Below are 16,161 nucleotides of genomic sequence, written 5' to 3' on the forward strand. Positions count from 1 at the left end.
AGTTACGCTAGAGTACAGGTATGAATGGTACATTGCTTAGTGAGTCCCCACTACAGCACCTCTGACAAGGGCATTTATCAAAAACACAGCTAGTTGGACTCTCCATGTTATCCACTTCCAATGATTATGCTTCTTTGATTTCAATCACAGAAATCCCAGCAAACAGTCGAGCTTGTTATCTTTGAAATACAACTGGCAATGTAACACCATCCATAAATCTCAAACAGAGTGACAGTGGTTGGCTGATTGATTAAATGATTGAATGACAAATGGACTGACTTCTCATATCAACGATGCTGATAACAAAGCTCCAACACCTGTTAGATGGATGAGGAGGCAGAGGAGGTTAACACAGCCCAATTACCTGGTTCCCCTCCCTACTGTGTCTTCATCAGTCCCTGCCATGCCCATCACCACGCTGGGCTGGGACCACGGCCGCCTGGGTCACACACACACCTCCATTAGCTCTGGGAACATTCACAGCGTCCCTAAAGCACAGCCTATGACAGTATCAGCCCTGCTGCCTTTCAACAGCCCTGTCTGTGTGTCTGTCTGAGGGCAAATAATTAAAGCACATTATTTACCTTCCTCAGAGAGAGAAGCTATCTCACTCCTCTCGCCCTCCTCCCCTCCCCTCCCTCTCTCTCTCTCTCTCTCTCGCTCAGCATCTCTCCCCTTCTCCTCATTCTGTTTCCAGAGCTGTGACATATTGATGTCACCAATAATAAATCATTCCAATTTGTTCCCTCTCTGCCAACAAGAGCTTTAATCTTCATTTACGACTTACAAAAGTCTGTTTGGCGGAAGTGTCTGATAAAATACTCAATTACCATTTTTTTCCTCCCCGGCTGCACAATCCAATTGTTGTCCTGATATATAAAAAAACACAGTCTGCCATCTCCACAAGATAAAGTATGAATAATTTCCCGGGAACAAATGTCAGAGGTGCGTGGAGAGTAGGGAATCTGGGCCCCGTGTGTGCAGTCATTAGTCTATAAAGCTCCTGCCTGCTAGGCTAGGTAGAGCTTGGCTGTGCTGTGAGACTGGCTTTCCTTTAAACACCAGTGTCCAAATGGACTCCTAATTGATCGGACTTGAGTGGAGGATCAGAGAATAAACATCAAGAGGCCTCTCTCTGGCCCGGTTCAAAGGTCACACAGAGGGGAAAATAGAGTGCACTGAATTGATGGCTCCCAAATCTCCCACCATGCCCTCAGAACAGATCAAAACCACCCTAGGGTTAGGAGCGGCGACAGCGCTTCTGCTTACTAATCATACATTAATGATGAGAAGCTTGTAGCTTCTTGTCATCAAAACCAATACTTGACAACATCATGCTAATGCAAAAAAAGTATAATATTGCGTTCCATCTGTAATATTTGAATTCCTTCAGGCCGCCGAATGGAACAAGTCGAGGATTCAAAGTGCATCTCAATCATGGCTAAATTACAGTGCTCTGCAGAGATTGGTTATGAATACACAACCACTGCCACCAATCATTATTACTGGGATCTTCATTATCATCAATTTAACGATTGTGATGATTACTTCATTATTAACGTTTCTCGGCTTGAGACTTGAAGATCGTCAACGAGTGAGCGTGGTTGAGTAGTGGGAGAGAGGGATAGAGAGAGAGAGGGAGAGGGAGAGAGACCCGAAGAGAGCGGAGGGATCACAGCGTGCCGGAGGAATGGTGTTCCATAAGCGAGTGTCAGGACCGGTGCACACGCTGAAAAATTAAACCAATTAGGAGTGCCGTTTGGAGCCATTCGACTCACATTCCTCTCCAAGTCACTGAACAGCAGACGGAGAGAAAGACAGAGGAGAGAGATAGAGAGAGGAGAGAGATAGAGAGTGCTTGAGCAAACCACTCTATTCTGTCATGCTTGGTGAAGAGCAGAGCAGAGGAGAGGAGAGGAGAGGAGAGGAAAACACCGCTGTCTTGAAGGGATTAAAAGCAATCTATACCCACATAAATCATTGATTAAATGAATCATGAAATTAATATGTAAATTGTGTGTTTAACCTCTATTTATTCACCACTGTCTGTCATCGTAGCGTAAATCTAAAACTAATTACAATTTCTCAGCATACCGAGAAAATGCGCGACAGACACGAGGGAGGAAAGAGGAGGGGGCAGAGGAAGAGAAAAAACAGAGTGGTAAAAGTCTGACATATTTATTAACTAAATGTTCAACTACATCAACTCACTCATTAACAGCCATTGAAGGAGAGCAGTAGGAAAATGATGGCTATGGTGCCGTCTCAGCAGTTTTCAATGAAGAGAAGACTCCAGTCGCTAAAGTGGACAGGGCCCACATGCTTGAACAACACACACACACACTTTCCCACATACACACACACATTTTTATACTTTATTTTAATCCATAAATTAAATTACATTAAGAAGGATTCAAACATTTCAAAGGTCTTGGAAACAAGACAGCTAGGCTGCCCATAACAACAGAAACAGAACAGTACTTCGCCAGTTGCTTTGCCTTAGTCTTAGGGAGGCCGGCACACACAGACATGCGTACACACACAGTCAATTCTGCTTCTTTAACTAGGTACAAATGCTTGAGATAGTGAGATCCGCTACCCTGGGCCCCCGGTTGTCCCGTCCCTGACACGGGCTGCCTCTGATTGGGGAAGAGGTTGATTGACGGGTTCTTTGGCCCCTCTTGCCCCAGAATGACATAAAGCACAGGCGGGGCCGGAGCGGGACAGGACAGCCCTACATGGATGGGTCTGATTTACGGTCCGGTGAAAAGCCAGAGCAGCCGGAGTGATCTTTCAATAAAACATCAAAAACCGGACCCTGCCATTACCCACAAGCCCCTGCTGCAGCAGGGAGTGTCACAGGACATCTGTCATGAGCCTCGGCTGTTGTCATAGAAAAGAAGCATCTTCTTCAGATACTATTTAATTTCACTGTCTTCTCTAACATAACTGGGCTGTTAAAGTCAATGTAAGGGAAGCAGTTATCCCACCTTGAATAGGAACCTGCAATTCCCTGGTCTTTACTGTTGTGCTCTGAAATACTTATTTACACCATCAATTAGTATTATTCTTTAGGAATTATATTATTAATTTTTTGCACACGTGGTTCAAAAAACAATAATTGAGGTGGATATCTACCAAAATTAGACAGCTAGATTCTTTGAGGATTTCTCTCTGACACATTAACACCACCACACGAAAGACTATGGAACATTCATACTTCCACAAACACACAGGGGTAAAACAGAGGACAGCGGGGCACAAAACTAAACTGGATATTTAGACACAGTGCACAGAGAGAGACAGGAATACACTCGACACCGTAACCCTTGACCTCACACACACATAGACAAACACATACACACCTCCTATTTTATATGTTATCCAAGGCAGACTCGACGCTGAAGGAGATTATTGTAATCGTGCCTTCAAAGGAAAGCAATAAAGCGCTCTGCATTCTCTCCCCCTTTTCCCTAATTCACTTCATTTCATTTTAACTACCTGGAACAATTTGGTGAGACATTACCCTGTAATGAAACCTCACTGGGCCTGATTGTTTTCATAAGAGGGTGCCCTCCTCCCCAACCTTACCCACCCCACCCCAGCCAACACACACACACTGACCTCTCCAAGCCCTCTCCTCAGAAAGGCTTTCAGTGAGATAAAAGCGTGTTGCTGATCAGGTTACATTGTGGGGATATCTTCACTGAGAGGCCTAGTTCTAGTCAGGCTGCCACCCACCTCAGAGGGGAGGGGGACTGCGGTTTAGACTGTAGAACAGGGGCAGGTGTGGAACTGTGTGATGACGTGAAGCTACCTCACAATCCATTAGTGAAATGGCACCCATATTCTCTCAACATTGAGGTGGAAGGGAAGAGTATCCATATGGTACTGCATCTGCAATTGAGTATCGTGTGTGAAAGTGTCATATTGTGTGTGTGTGTGTGTGTCTGCATGTGTGTGAAAGAGAGTGTGTTTAGAGTATACACAGACTTCCCACGGTCATAACCTCAATGCCTGGTATTATCGGGGAGTGGCGTGGGAGTGCTGTAAAGCCTCTATCGGATTGGCTACAGCCCCATCCCAACACTCATCTTCTCCGGGCCTATTAAGACATGGAAGTCACAACAGCAAATAAACATCTAAATAACCTGCTTCGTTAGTGGTTCCAATCTCCTGCATGGTTTCAATCAAGCAGAGGCCCCGTTTCGCCTCTCCTCTCATTAAAAATACCTTCCTTCATTCTGCAGAGAATCACACAGCGGCACAGAAACAAACACAGAAAACACAAGGAGTCCGGATGAACTTCCATCAAGCATTCCCATTCCCTACCCTTGTGAGGTGGTCGGGAAGCAGTGGGGAGGTGGGGGCCTTCCAGTCATTATGCTGTACACAGAAAAGATGAGTGCTGGAAGGATTTGATACAGAGATCTTAACCAGATCGTGAAGGGTACAGTCCAGAAGCAACATGAAGACAATGCAGCAGTGACAGATTCCTCCTGACTTAACCAGAAAGACACACGCTTCCTCTCAGCTCCACTCTGATCTGACTGAAGCCATTTAAAAACTGCCTCTGTCAAGAAGAGACAAAAGAGGCAAGGTCACCTATCCAGCCCTACAGAAAGGGAGAGTGAGGGGGGAAGTGGGGGGGGGGGGGGGGGGGTATCTATGAACCCGCCACCCTCACCTCTAAATCAAAAGCCTGCACCAATACATTCCTGATCAGTAATTAAAAGCAGGCTGGGCTTCGGCCCACGTTATCAACTCATCAAGTTCACTGCTCATCTAGAATAACAGATCCACATCTGCAGTCATTACAGCGCAGCAGATAAATCAATCCTCCAGCCTTCTGCTGTAAAGGCTCCTCCTCGCCGGCCTGATGCCTTTTAAAAGAGTGCTGCCCAATATATTTATTTTCCACAGACACCCAACAGTCTATTTACTGTAGGCAAATGGAAACTCGCACACTACCTTATAATGGCCCCACCACAGGGGAGGGAGGGAGAAAAATAGCATGTTGTGAGGTGGTTCAGGGGAAGACGGATGGTCTCAGTAAAAAGGCGATGTAACAGTCCTCCTTTAAGCCGCCCATATAGACCCTAAACACTCCTTTAAATAAAATGGGTATGAATAAAAATGAAATTGGACACGGCCCAGTGTTGCCTTTTGTAGGAGTTATAGGGGAGTCTGGTGCTTAATAGAAATGAGTCTCTTGTTTGGGTGGGAGGTGGGGAGCGTCAGGGAGTTCAGTAGTGCAGTAGGTTTACCTTCACAGAGAAAAGATAAGATCTCTCCCTGCAATCACTCCAGTAGCTGTAAGCCCTTAGTCACATTTCAGTCACTACACAGACAATAGCGGACATTGACCACAAACACTACGCCACATAACAAACTGACGTATCCCCTTCAAGGAACTAATGCTGTCATTAGCGAAAACACTGAGGAAAGTTTTGGTTACATTTCAGGATGTTTAAAGATGTGTGTTTAGGAGAAGGGTATCCGCCTCATAAGTTAAATTCCAAGAGGTGGTTGGTGTTGTGGTTGAAGTGCTTTGAAACAGGCTTCCGGATGGATCAAGCCATGTGTTTTCACCGGGCCGGCCCAGGCAGGGCACTCTCAGTGAGTAATTGGAGCCAGGCTTCTCTGGGTAGATGGGGGATAAATCCCTCAAGGATCCCGCAAGAACATGAAAACTGGCAATGATGTCATCACATACCCAGAGCTCCTCTTGATCTAACCCAGACCAAAAGAGGCACACTGAGCACATCTTTCACTCCTCCTCCCTGCCTCCATCCCTCTCTACCTCCCTATTTCATTCTTACCTTATTTCCTTTTGATATTCTAGCCCCTGACACTGCTTTCTCCCCACCTGTGTGATCAGTAGGATCAGGAAATGGAAATGTATCACGTTTTCCGGACCACTTTTGTCCACTGTCAGAGCAAAAATATCTAGCTTTCCATTTCCTCATACTTCCATATTGGTATGTTTAGTAAATGCATACAGTGCACATGCACACACACATTAAATTACTTACTTCCTCCCTGAAGGTCACAGGTCAACATCAAACATAACACATCACATGTGCTCTTATGAGCAACGTGATGAAGACGACAAGATAAAAAATGACAGGGTCACCGTGGCATTTATGATCACAATTCAGTCACCGGATCTAAATTCTGCTGCTGATTGAAAACGTATTGTGGTCCTCTCCATAGGCTCCCATGGTCAGACTGACAGTGTTTCTGTGGGAGGGGGCATGGGGATGAGGGCTGCTGCTCTTCAGGTGACCCCATCAATAGAGACGTGGAGCGCTGCAGTACGCCCTGCAGTACAGGAGGTAGAACCCTGGGTTATTGCCTCCAGATGTCAGAGATTCATGAGACAAATGTAAACACAGATCCACAGAGGGAGGCACAGGGCTTTTGCGTTTTGTTCGGATGATCTCTTTTTTTTATATGGAACTCAGAGCGAGAGCTTGGGCTCTGTGCTGTCCTGAGTCTGCATGGCTAACATTGTTATTGTAGCTTCCTTGCATCCAGAGTCAGCTGCTTAAACGCATCATCAAAAAGGGCCACCAGCTGCTAAGCACGGAGGGGAAAAAGAGCACACACTGCTAAACACATCATAAAATATTCATCTGTGTAATTGGGACGCTAGTTCGCATTTCTTCAACTGCATTGAGTTCCAGCAGCAGAGCACTGCACGCCTCTCTCTGTCTGTCTGCGCCCACACCACCACGTCCAACAGCTCTGTGTCAAAGGAAATAATCTGAGCAGGAACGCAATTAATCAAAACTGCAAAAAACGATTAAAGATTAAGGGTCTTAAGTATCAAGCTCGTAAAATGTCTTACAAAACTCCACTAATGAGCCCACGACTCCAAGCACACAATAGAGAGAGGGAGGGGGATAGGAAAACACCAGCTTTTCCGGTACAAACTACTGTGCCGATTTTAACGTCACATTCAATTTTCTGCTCCCTGCTTCTCCCATATCCCCATCCAAAAACAACCATTTAAAACATCACTCCTAATTAGATGATTAGTGCTTGGAAGGGCAGGAGATGAGTCATTTGCATAATTCAATCATAAAAGTTAGAGATACATATTTCTATGTTCGTTTGTACAATTATCTCGGCTGTCCTGGGGGCTGTGATATTAAAGTGATTAAACAATACTCCTGCATGGAGCCTAGTGTCCTCCATTAAAGCACTGCTAGAGGCAAACCCAAAATTAATTTTAGGAGACAATCAATTTTATTCTACATGACTGTAATAAATATAGCCCGGCTGCAGATGTGTCATTAAGCCCAGGAAGGAGATCTTCCCAAAGTCAAAATGACACCAGTGGGCTCAGGTTTTTTCTGGTCTCCTACATTAGGTAGAGAAGGTGGATGTCATTTCTCCCCCAGCGAGAGACTTGACAGGCCTCCTCCATCTGTCACGTTTACCCCGCCCCCCCCCTCCAACATACGCCACACACAACATACACCAACCACACATGAAAACATATCGACATACAAACACACACACACATATAAACAGATAGGCACAGACATATCTCCCTCATGCATCTCACACATGCTGACGCTCTCAGCTCTCCACCTTTCCATTGTCAGCAGGCTCAGGCCCAGGCCAATTAAAATGCACATTCACCCTCTATTTATTGTGGAAAAACTACAAAGAACATTTAACTAAATATATATATTATTATGAAACTCATGAACAATATAGTAGGAGAAAAAATATGATTAGTGCTCATGATTATGAAATGTTACTACTTCTGAAACATGTTCCAATAAACGTGCACGAGGTCCATGTGCGGAGAGTGTAGTGGTACAATTCCATCCCTAATTGATCTCATGTGTCTTTGCTTTGCCTCTAATTCATTGGTTACGCATAGGACTAGTTATTAAAGAGCTGTGGCTTGGAACAGGCGCTCGCCAACATTCATGAGATATCGCATGGCCACAGGTTGTTTTAAAATACCTCGGAAGCGTTCTCTCAGACACACCACGCACAAACATATGCACACACTCAGACACACACTCTCGGGCTCCCTCTCTCGCGGCAAGCTAACCCCAGTCATAAAAATATCTAAGTATTTCAACCATTGCTTTTACAACGGAGTGCCATAAATCTCACATGGGGAAAGGTTGGGATGTTGTAATGTTCACAGAAAAGTTTTTTTTAAAGGAAATGGGGGAAAAGTCTGACTAAATTATTTTCTCAATTAACCCAATAATAAAGATCATATTTCTTTAATTCTTTTAATTACCTAAAAAAAGAATACTCATTAAAATGGGTGCCAGAGAGTTTAAGCATGTCTTCACAGACACAACTAATATCTTAAACTGAATAATTAAACTATTACTATTACTGTAGCTACATTAGTCAAATAGGGAACTACCAGGAAGCCCTGCAGCCAAACCATTACACAGTGAATACCTTTTTCCTATTATCTAGACTAATGTGAGTGTCCTGCGTAACTCTGCAGCAACAGTAGGCTCAGTAAGCCCAGTCCAGACCACGTCTCCTGTGTGTGAAAGTCTCCTGTCTGGCTGTCAGTCAGACGGAAATAAAACACTCACACACTCAGAGCCCACAGTCAGGCATCGAAACACCAACAGACACACACACAAACAAATACAAACAGAAAACAAAAACATGACCACACAAAGACACATGCATGCATGAGCAGGAGAGAGCCATGCACAGGGGGCCATGCTTAATGCCATCTAAACAGAAAAACAAATTCATTCATTCACTATTTAATGAGGCTGATCTCTCCAGAGCGCAGAGCTTTGACAGCGCTTGGTGGCCACTCTTCACATCAAGCGGGGTTAATTTATTATTTAAAGTAGAAAGGCCAGTGGGAGCAGATATGTAATAAAATCAAGCTGAAAAAGAAGCCTGTGTATAATTTATGGCTGACATTAAGGAGTGGTGGTGGTTCTAGAGTGACAATCTTACTGCTGATTGAGGAGATTAGAGGAGACGGGGGTGTCTTGGGTGGCGCGCTCGACCGGGGGTACCGCTGCCCAGGGCTAGGCTACAGGCAGGGAGCTGTCCATATGGACCAGTCAAGACTGGCCAACACACACTGACAACCACACCACTACACACACACACAGTTAGGCAGATGGCGAAAATGAACCTGTTATACACACAAGTTACTGTACTTCCGTCATCAATTCCATCTGTCTCTGATGGTCTCTGATTTCACCCAGACATCACTGTGGTATTCTCTATCAACATGCAGTTTAGGACACTGTGGGGACCAGGCTTCAGAACAAAAAAAGAATGTATTGATTCACCACACAAACACCAGCAAAGGAAAAGACAGTGGTTTGGCCAATGTATGCCTACTCATCCACTAATATTCCAATTAAGAATAGAGCTGACCGAAAAAATTATAACATCACATTTAGCCACACAGATTACCATCATGCAGAAAATCAGATCTGTAAAAAATTATTAGGAAACCTTAAGTGGTGTTACAATGTGCAGCTGGGATGTGTAATGTTTAAACTGCATTAGTTTGTCTTGTTATGTGATGTAAGATTAGACCTCCAGGCATCCCACGGAATTAAAGCAATACTTTCTAGATGAATGACTTAAAATAAGGAAAGAAGAAGCTAATTCTGTTTGGCTTTCTAAAAACTGATAAGCTTATCATTAATTATGATTAAAGTTAACTTTTCATTGATTTCTAACCAAAATGTATGATTAGGGGTGATGGGTTGATGCCTCATTGAGCCTTGAGGAACCTATTTCATCTCATTTAGAGGAGTAATGTTTAAAGACCTCTCTGCCCTCCTCAGCAGCTATCTCCTGTCCCTCACAGTCATCTGCATTTAAAGAGAAGAAACACTCGCCCATAAACAGAGAGTGGAAAAACAGCACAGATGTTCATCTCTAATGTAATTTCCATTCAATTTCCTAAGTGCAGTCCCCAAGTGCAAACTAGTTTAGCGTTATGTTTAGCTTGCAAATTATTTTTAATAAATAATGAATGCAATAAAAACCCGGAGATCAATTGCAGCTGAGATATCATAAAAGGAGCCCACTAAGTGCTGCCTTTGCTGATTTGAACATTTTTCCCGTTTTGAAATTGGCCGTGTCAGTGCTAAAGGTTCTGTCGAGAAGTTTTGATGACTATCCTGATATCTCCCAATGACTCTATCCCCTATTCCCGTTCACAGGCTTCCTGCGTCCACCGGTGGGGTAATACAAGGATATGCACACGTTCTCTTTCCCTCCCTTTCCCCTCACTTCGCCAAATAAAAGGGGGAAAGAGGCGGGATAGGCCTGTTTGCACACGTTAGTTACAACCATCTGGTGATGGGACAGTGGATGATGTTTAAATCTGACTATAAAAACAGCGTTCCGATGGGCGCGCGCAGGCAGGTTAGCTGTAAAGCACCGAGTCCGAGGTGCAAATTCAATTCTCTTGCAGCCCATTGCTGAGGCAATTTCATTACCAGTCAGAGGCTGCAATCTTTGTGAAGTGAGTGGTAGGGATACATAGCGTACGCTATAACCTTCCACACTGCAGTGTATTACTAACTAGTAAAATTCGAATCCCAAAATAAAAAATAACGCTATTTAATAGGCTAATATTTACATATATCTCTCCGTCTTCCATTATCTCTCTCTCGTGGGTTGATTTGACGAGTGCGACAGATTGATTTAGCTCAAAGTCGAACCTAATAATAGATCCAGGGGATTGTATGGGGAGGGGGGTGCTAAAACGTTAATTACCGAATCTTGCCCAAACTGACCATCTGGAAATAGTAACATCTTCCCGCCTCCCCCTCTCCCACCATCCCTCTGCCTCTCCCCATCTCTCAGTGATCCCTCTGTAAAATATCATCAATATTCCTCACCAAACATAACACCGACTGAGATGATCTCCAATTGAAAGTGAGTGAGTGAGTGAGTGTGTGTGTGTGTGTGTGTGTGTGTGTGTGTGTGTGTGTGTGTGCGTAGCCTAGCTCGTGTTGAGGACATATTTTAAAGATCGTTTTATCCTCTCCATGCTCTCCATTGCCAATTACGCACCAAACTCACCACCGGGAGATACAATAATCTTAAACCCCTTTCTTGACAACTGGATGTTTAATTGAAAAGTATCAGATATGGGTAAGATATGTTAAATAAAGTAGACAAATAGCCTCTTGCAAATACTGATTTGTGTTAACTTGGATGCAGTCTTAAAGTGAGAGACTGCCTCTGAAACCCTTAAAATGTCTTATAATTCTCTGCAAAAAAAAATAGAAGTCAATAGCCTGCCCTATAGGCTTACTCCTACTGGACAATTGTCCACTTTATCTGTAATCAATACCGCTCCCATCAAAATATGTCAGACTTGGCATAACTGACAAGTCTCACTCGATTGAGCCTCAAATGCGTCAGAAATGGAATCATATTTGATTTCACATTGTCATGGTCAAGATGCCATATGACGATTTGTTGACAAATTGCGAAATAGAAAACAATCCAAAAAGTGTTGTTCTCTGAGCAAATAAATTGTGCAACAGCGTTTAACATTTTAGACGAAAAATTAATTAAGAGAAAATTCAATCATATGGTTGGAAAATAATATTATAAGGTATTTTTGCTGAGATTTTCCGAGTGAATAACTTCCGTGTGTGTTGTGACAGCGGGACAAACAATATTACAACTTTTCTACAAATGTATTAATCTTTTGCTTTCACAAATTATAATTATTAGGCTATTATTATTAGCCTATATAATTATTATCCTATCGTTATTTAATTCCAAACATCAGTTGTGCCTTGTCTTACAGAAACCCTGATGCGCATTGGAGGGTCCAGTTTCTATTCAAGATAACTTTTTGTCATGTTTATTTTCACATGTGAAAATCCTGTCTTTGTATTGAATTGTCAGCCTCCTCTTTTGTTGTGCATAATCAACATGGCCTATTGTCGCTGTAGCCGGGGGAGCTGCGCTGGAGAAAAAAAGTTGCAATTATGTACAACTAGACAATGAGGCAAAAACCCCTGAGGTTCGGAATGCTAAAGGTCTTAGGGAAAGAGAGCACTGGTCCCTTTTTAGTTATTTTCCTCCACTGACATTGTATGGGAACACTAATGCATCTGTCATGATAACAAGCTAAGAATAACATCTAGACATCAAACCAAGCAGAGAATCCATCCGAGGTGATTCATTCAGATCTGTCCCATTGATTTATTAAACACACAAGCAACATCTGCAGCCGCAGCCAGCACGGTGCGCGGTTTGAAGATCAATTCGAGGGGAAAGTGAGAGGAGAGATGCCTAAAAAATATATTTTTAGCGTAGTTTGTCCTGCTTTAACTGACACAGATATATATATTTATTATTCAGAGACAGAAATAAAATATAAAACCGTGCGTCACCATGCTGTAAGTCAATATTCATGATTATGGGCGCCAAGTAGCTTAGTGGGTAAGAGCGTTGTGCCAGTCACCGAAAGGTCGCTGGTTCTAATCCCCGAGCCGACTAGGTGAAAAATCTGTCGATGTGCCCTTAAGCAAGGCACTTAACCCTAATTGCTCCTGTAAGTCGCTCTGGATAAGAGCGTCTGCTAAATTACTAAAATGTAAATGTTAAATGCCCAGTGTAGCCCGCCTCATTAGGTCAAATCCACATCTTTAACTTCTCTCATCATCCTTACTTTTATTTCTATTATCTCACTGGTTATGGGCCTAATGGAGAGACACAAAGGTCCGTTTAATTTATGTTCATTTAGCAACGGAGAAGCAGACACAAATGTTTGCGTGCTTATGGCAGTGATATGTAAGGTATTCAAATCAACTTACAGTCAGTTAGATTTGAGGAATTTAACTGAAGGAGCTGGATTTCAGATACGACAACCTTTACTCTACTGCTCCTGAAAGACGCTGGAATGGCATAGCCTATCCTTATGGTCATCAAGAATAGTGAGACGTTCTTTAACAAACTACAAGAATACAATTCTTCTTACTGAAATTCCCAATAAATATTCTAAATTAACAATCACGCAATAGGCTTAGTGTTGTCATGTTTGTGTTCTTGTTGTGATCTGACTACAAATTAAGCTTTATAGGAAAAGTATGTTGCAGCACATTGAAGGTGACAAAAGTAGGCTACACCAGTTTGACAGCAGAATATTATTTATGGGACAGTGAAAGGAACATATTCCTAATGTAGGCTAAACACTTTGCCACGTATTCTTATTCTGAAAAATAATCATATTGAGTTCTACAGAATTAGAAGAGGGGCTATAGAATTCAAAGTTATTTTCCTCTTTGCAAAATAATGTGGAAAATACATGATCTAGTGCTTTGCATAGATTATTAATCAATGAGCTGGTGCTATGGGGGTTAAACGTGTTTGGTTTTAGGGAGATGGCTTATAGGTGTGTGTGGGGGGAGGTAGAAGTTATGAACAACTAAACTACTTTGCTCATACTTCTCTGTCTATAAAATGGATATGGAACAATTGTAGCTTATACTTAGATAGTTCAGTGTGTGTGTGTGTGTGTGTGTGTGTGTGTGTGTGTGTGTGTGTATGTGTGTGTGTGTGTGTCTTTGAGAGAGAGAGAGTGATGTGGTACAGAAGTTGTCAATGACTGAACTAACTTTGCACAATACTTTGATGTTTAGTAATAATATAGCATCCTAACTATCATTTTTCTCATGATTGTTTTGTCTTTCAGCACATGTAACAGTGCTGAAATACGCAGCAGCCTAATGCAACATTTACTACACATTTTGAGGAACTTCAATTGGTACATCTACAAAAAAGTTAGTTGAAAACATTCAACAGTGAGGCGGGCATTTGAGAAATGAAGAGACCAAAACACATGCAACTAACCTGGCATTGGTGCAGTCGTTGTAGAGCGCTTCGAAGTCCTTGCGGGTGATGAGTTTGCAGCGATTCACCCCAGGCTGAATAGCCCCAAGCCCCCGCAGAATCCGGACCTGCTCCACTGTGCACACGACGGGGCATATATCCAGCCGCTTCAGCTTGGTGTAGACGGTGTGCAGACCCCCGACCAGATGTTTCAGGAAGAGGTCGAAGACCTGCGGCAGGCAGATGAGTTCTTGACCGTCCACGTTGAACGAGGCTACCTTGACCCCGTGTACCTCAACCATTTTGCACTCGTTATTGCCGCTTGTGCCGTTTCCATTTCCTCCTCCACCGCCTCCTCCGCTGCTGATGAAAGAGTTGATCAAGCTGCTTGTCAGTCTCGGGGACTCGGCTGGGCTTGTATACAGCGGATCAGAGCGGAATAAACTGCCAGACCCCGGAGTAGATGTTGGGGAAAGCACCGGCGGAGTAGCTGATACGGCCATAGTTTCTTAAGTTTCTTCCTTTCCTCACTCTCTGTCTCACCCTTTACGTTTTGTTTCTACTTCTCGCTCACTCTTTTCTCTTGCTGTTTCACATGCACTCTCGCTCCCGTCGGATAGTCGGCAATGGGCAACTAACTACCTATCTCACAAGTGCTGTGGCTAGAATGAGAACCATCGGATTCACTGTTTCAATTAGCCAGCCCACTGAAAACTCAAGTGGCAGCTCCAACCACCAACGAGGAGCACACCAGCTTACGCGCGAGCATCCTATTGGTCCTTTGAGCATGATTGGCAGGTCTCCTAGTTGGAGGGTCTGGTTTCTGTTGACAGCTACTCAGTTACTCGAGAATAACTTTTTACAGACTTTTGGGGTTCATTTGATATAATTAAGACCTGAATTCAAAAGTTTGACTCTTATTGGTACACATAATAAAACATGTTAAGTTTGATAAGCAAATGTTATTGTAATTAATTACATTGCTATTGTATTATAATAATGTCCTACATGTAGACCTATTGTATATAATAAAATATGATTATTATGATTATTATTAGGATTAACCTTAGAGCCATAATGATTACGATTATTGTAATAATAGTAAATGCTATTTTTATTGTAGGCTAGCCCTGCTACTGTAATACCATACCAAGGCCAAACACCGAGAGGTCTGAACCTTAATGGAACATAGGAGGTAGAATGTTTGGGATTGCCTACTGGTTGAAGACAGAAACATATATTTACATGTGGCTCTGGTTGAAGACCTATTCTGGTTACTCACAATTACTGCAGAGTTAGTTAGTAGTTGCGCTGGTGTTGTCATCTGTGACATTTATGAGCACACAATTCACATGGATGCTTGCTTCCTCAATCAAGGATAAGAGGACATATTTGTGTGTGACTGCTTATCTGTTGAACAAAAAGAAACAAAAAAACAACTTGCGGATAATACTTGATCACAAAAAAGTTTAAAGGTAACAAATCTGTGGTACAAAACTCAAAATACATCTTTGATAATTGATTTGCTTTCAAACAATTTGCCCACATATCAATAACCTATTATTTACTAGTTGTCTGACCTTTCACCTGGGCGGTGGTAACTTTATCACCAGTAGTGCATTATATGCTGTCACTTTAATCCATGCATGTGCCTTTGCCTGTTGAGCCCCAGTGTGGTTTCAGTGGATACATTCTGATACAGTAGCACAGGCGCCTCTCCAGAGGCCAGAGGCACTCCCTGCAGTCCTGCCTGGGCCGAATTAACTACACAGGTTATCGACACAACTGCCACAAAGTAACCACAGAGTTACATTGCATAAGGTAAAACTATATATTCGTTTATAGTGAGTGGTATGGCCCTGGTCAAAACTATTGTTCAGATTGTTGTGAGTTAAAGAAAAAAAATAGTTATTTAATAGAGCCGGATTGACCATTACATTACATTTGTTTTTTGACCCAAAACAGGCTACATGTGGTAGGAAAAATATGTCCTTGCTAAAAGAAAAGGGGTCATTTAAATCTCTTCTACAAAAGCGTCAAAGTTAACTTGGTAGTTTTGCAGACAGTCAGAGCCAACATTTGGCTATCTATTAGGTGAATGACTCTGCCACATATTGCATTTCTTTTAGGCTACACCTCACCTCAATAATCATCACCAGAGACCATTCAGACTTGTTGGTTTTGCGTTAGGCTACTGGACACATTTTTTTGTTTGACCTCACTAATACAGAACATGTTACAAATAACATTTAAGTCATTTAGCAGATGCTCTTATCCAGAGCGACTTACAGGAGCAATTAGGGTTAAGTGCCTTGCTCAAGG

The 16,161-nt window shown here is 42.8% G+C and overlaps 1 protein-coding gene across 1 annotated transcript in view; it reads right to left on the reverse strand.

Annotated features, from left to right (window-relative positions):
- The window catches only part of dacha (dachshund a), a 76,361-nt gene extending 61,896 nt beyond the window's left edge, over positions 1 to 14,465 (reverse strand). Inside the window, exons 1-2 of the mRNA XM_084178949.1 lie at positions 13,861 to 14,465; positions 4,234 to 4,244 (exon numbers count right to left, since the gene is read on the reverse strand). Coding sequence (XP_084035075.1) covers positions 4,234 to 4,244; positions 13,861 to 14,342 — 493 coding nt within the window. The 5' untranslated portion in view covers positions 14,343 to 14,465. The remainder of the gene's footprint in view (positions 1 to 4,233; positions 4,245 to 13,860) is intronic.
- Between the last annotated feature and the right edge of the window lie 1,696 nt (positions 14,466 to 16,161).

Source organism: Coregonus lavaretus, assembly GCF_964263955.1.
Source record: "Coregonus lavaretus genome assembly, chromosome: 15".
Taxonomy (NCBI): Eukaryota; Metazoa; Chordata; class Actinopteri; order Salmoniformes; family Salmonidae; genus Coregonus; species Coregonus lavaretus.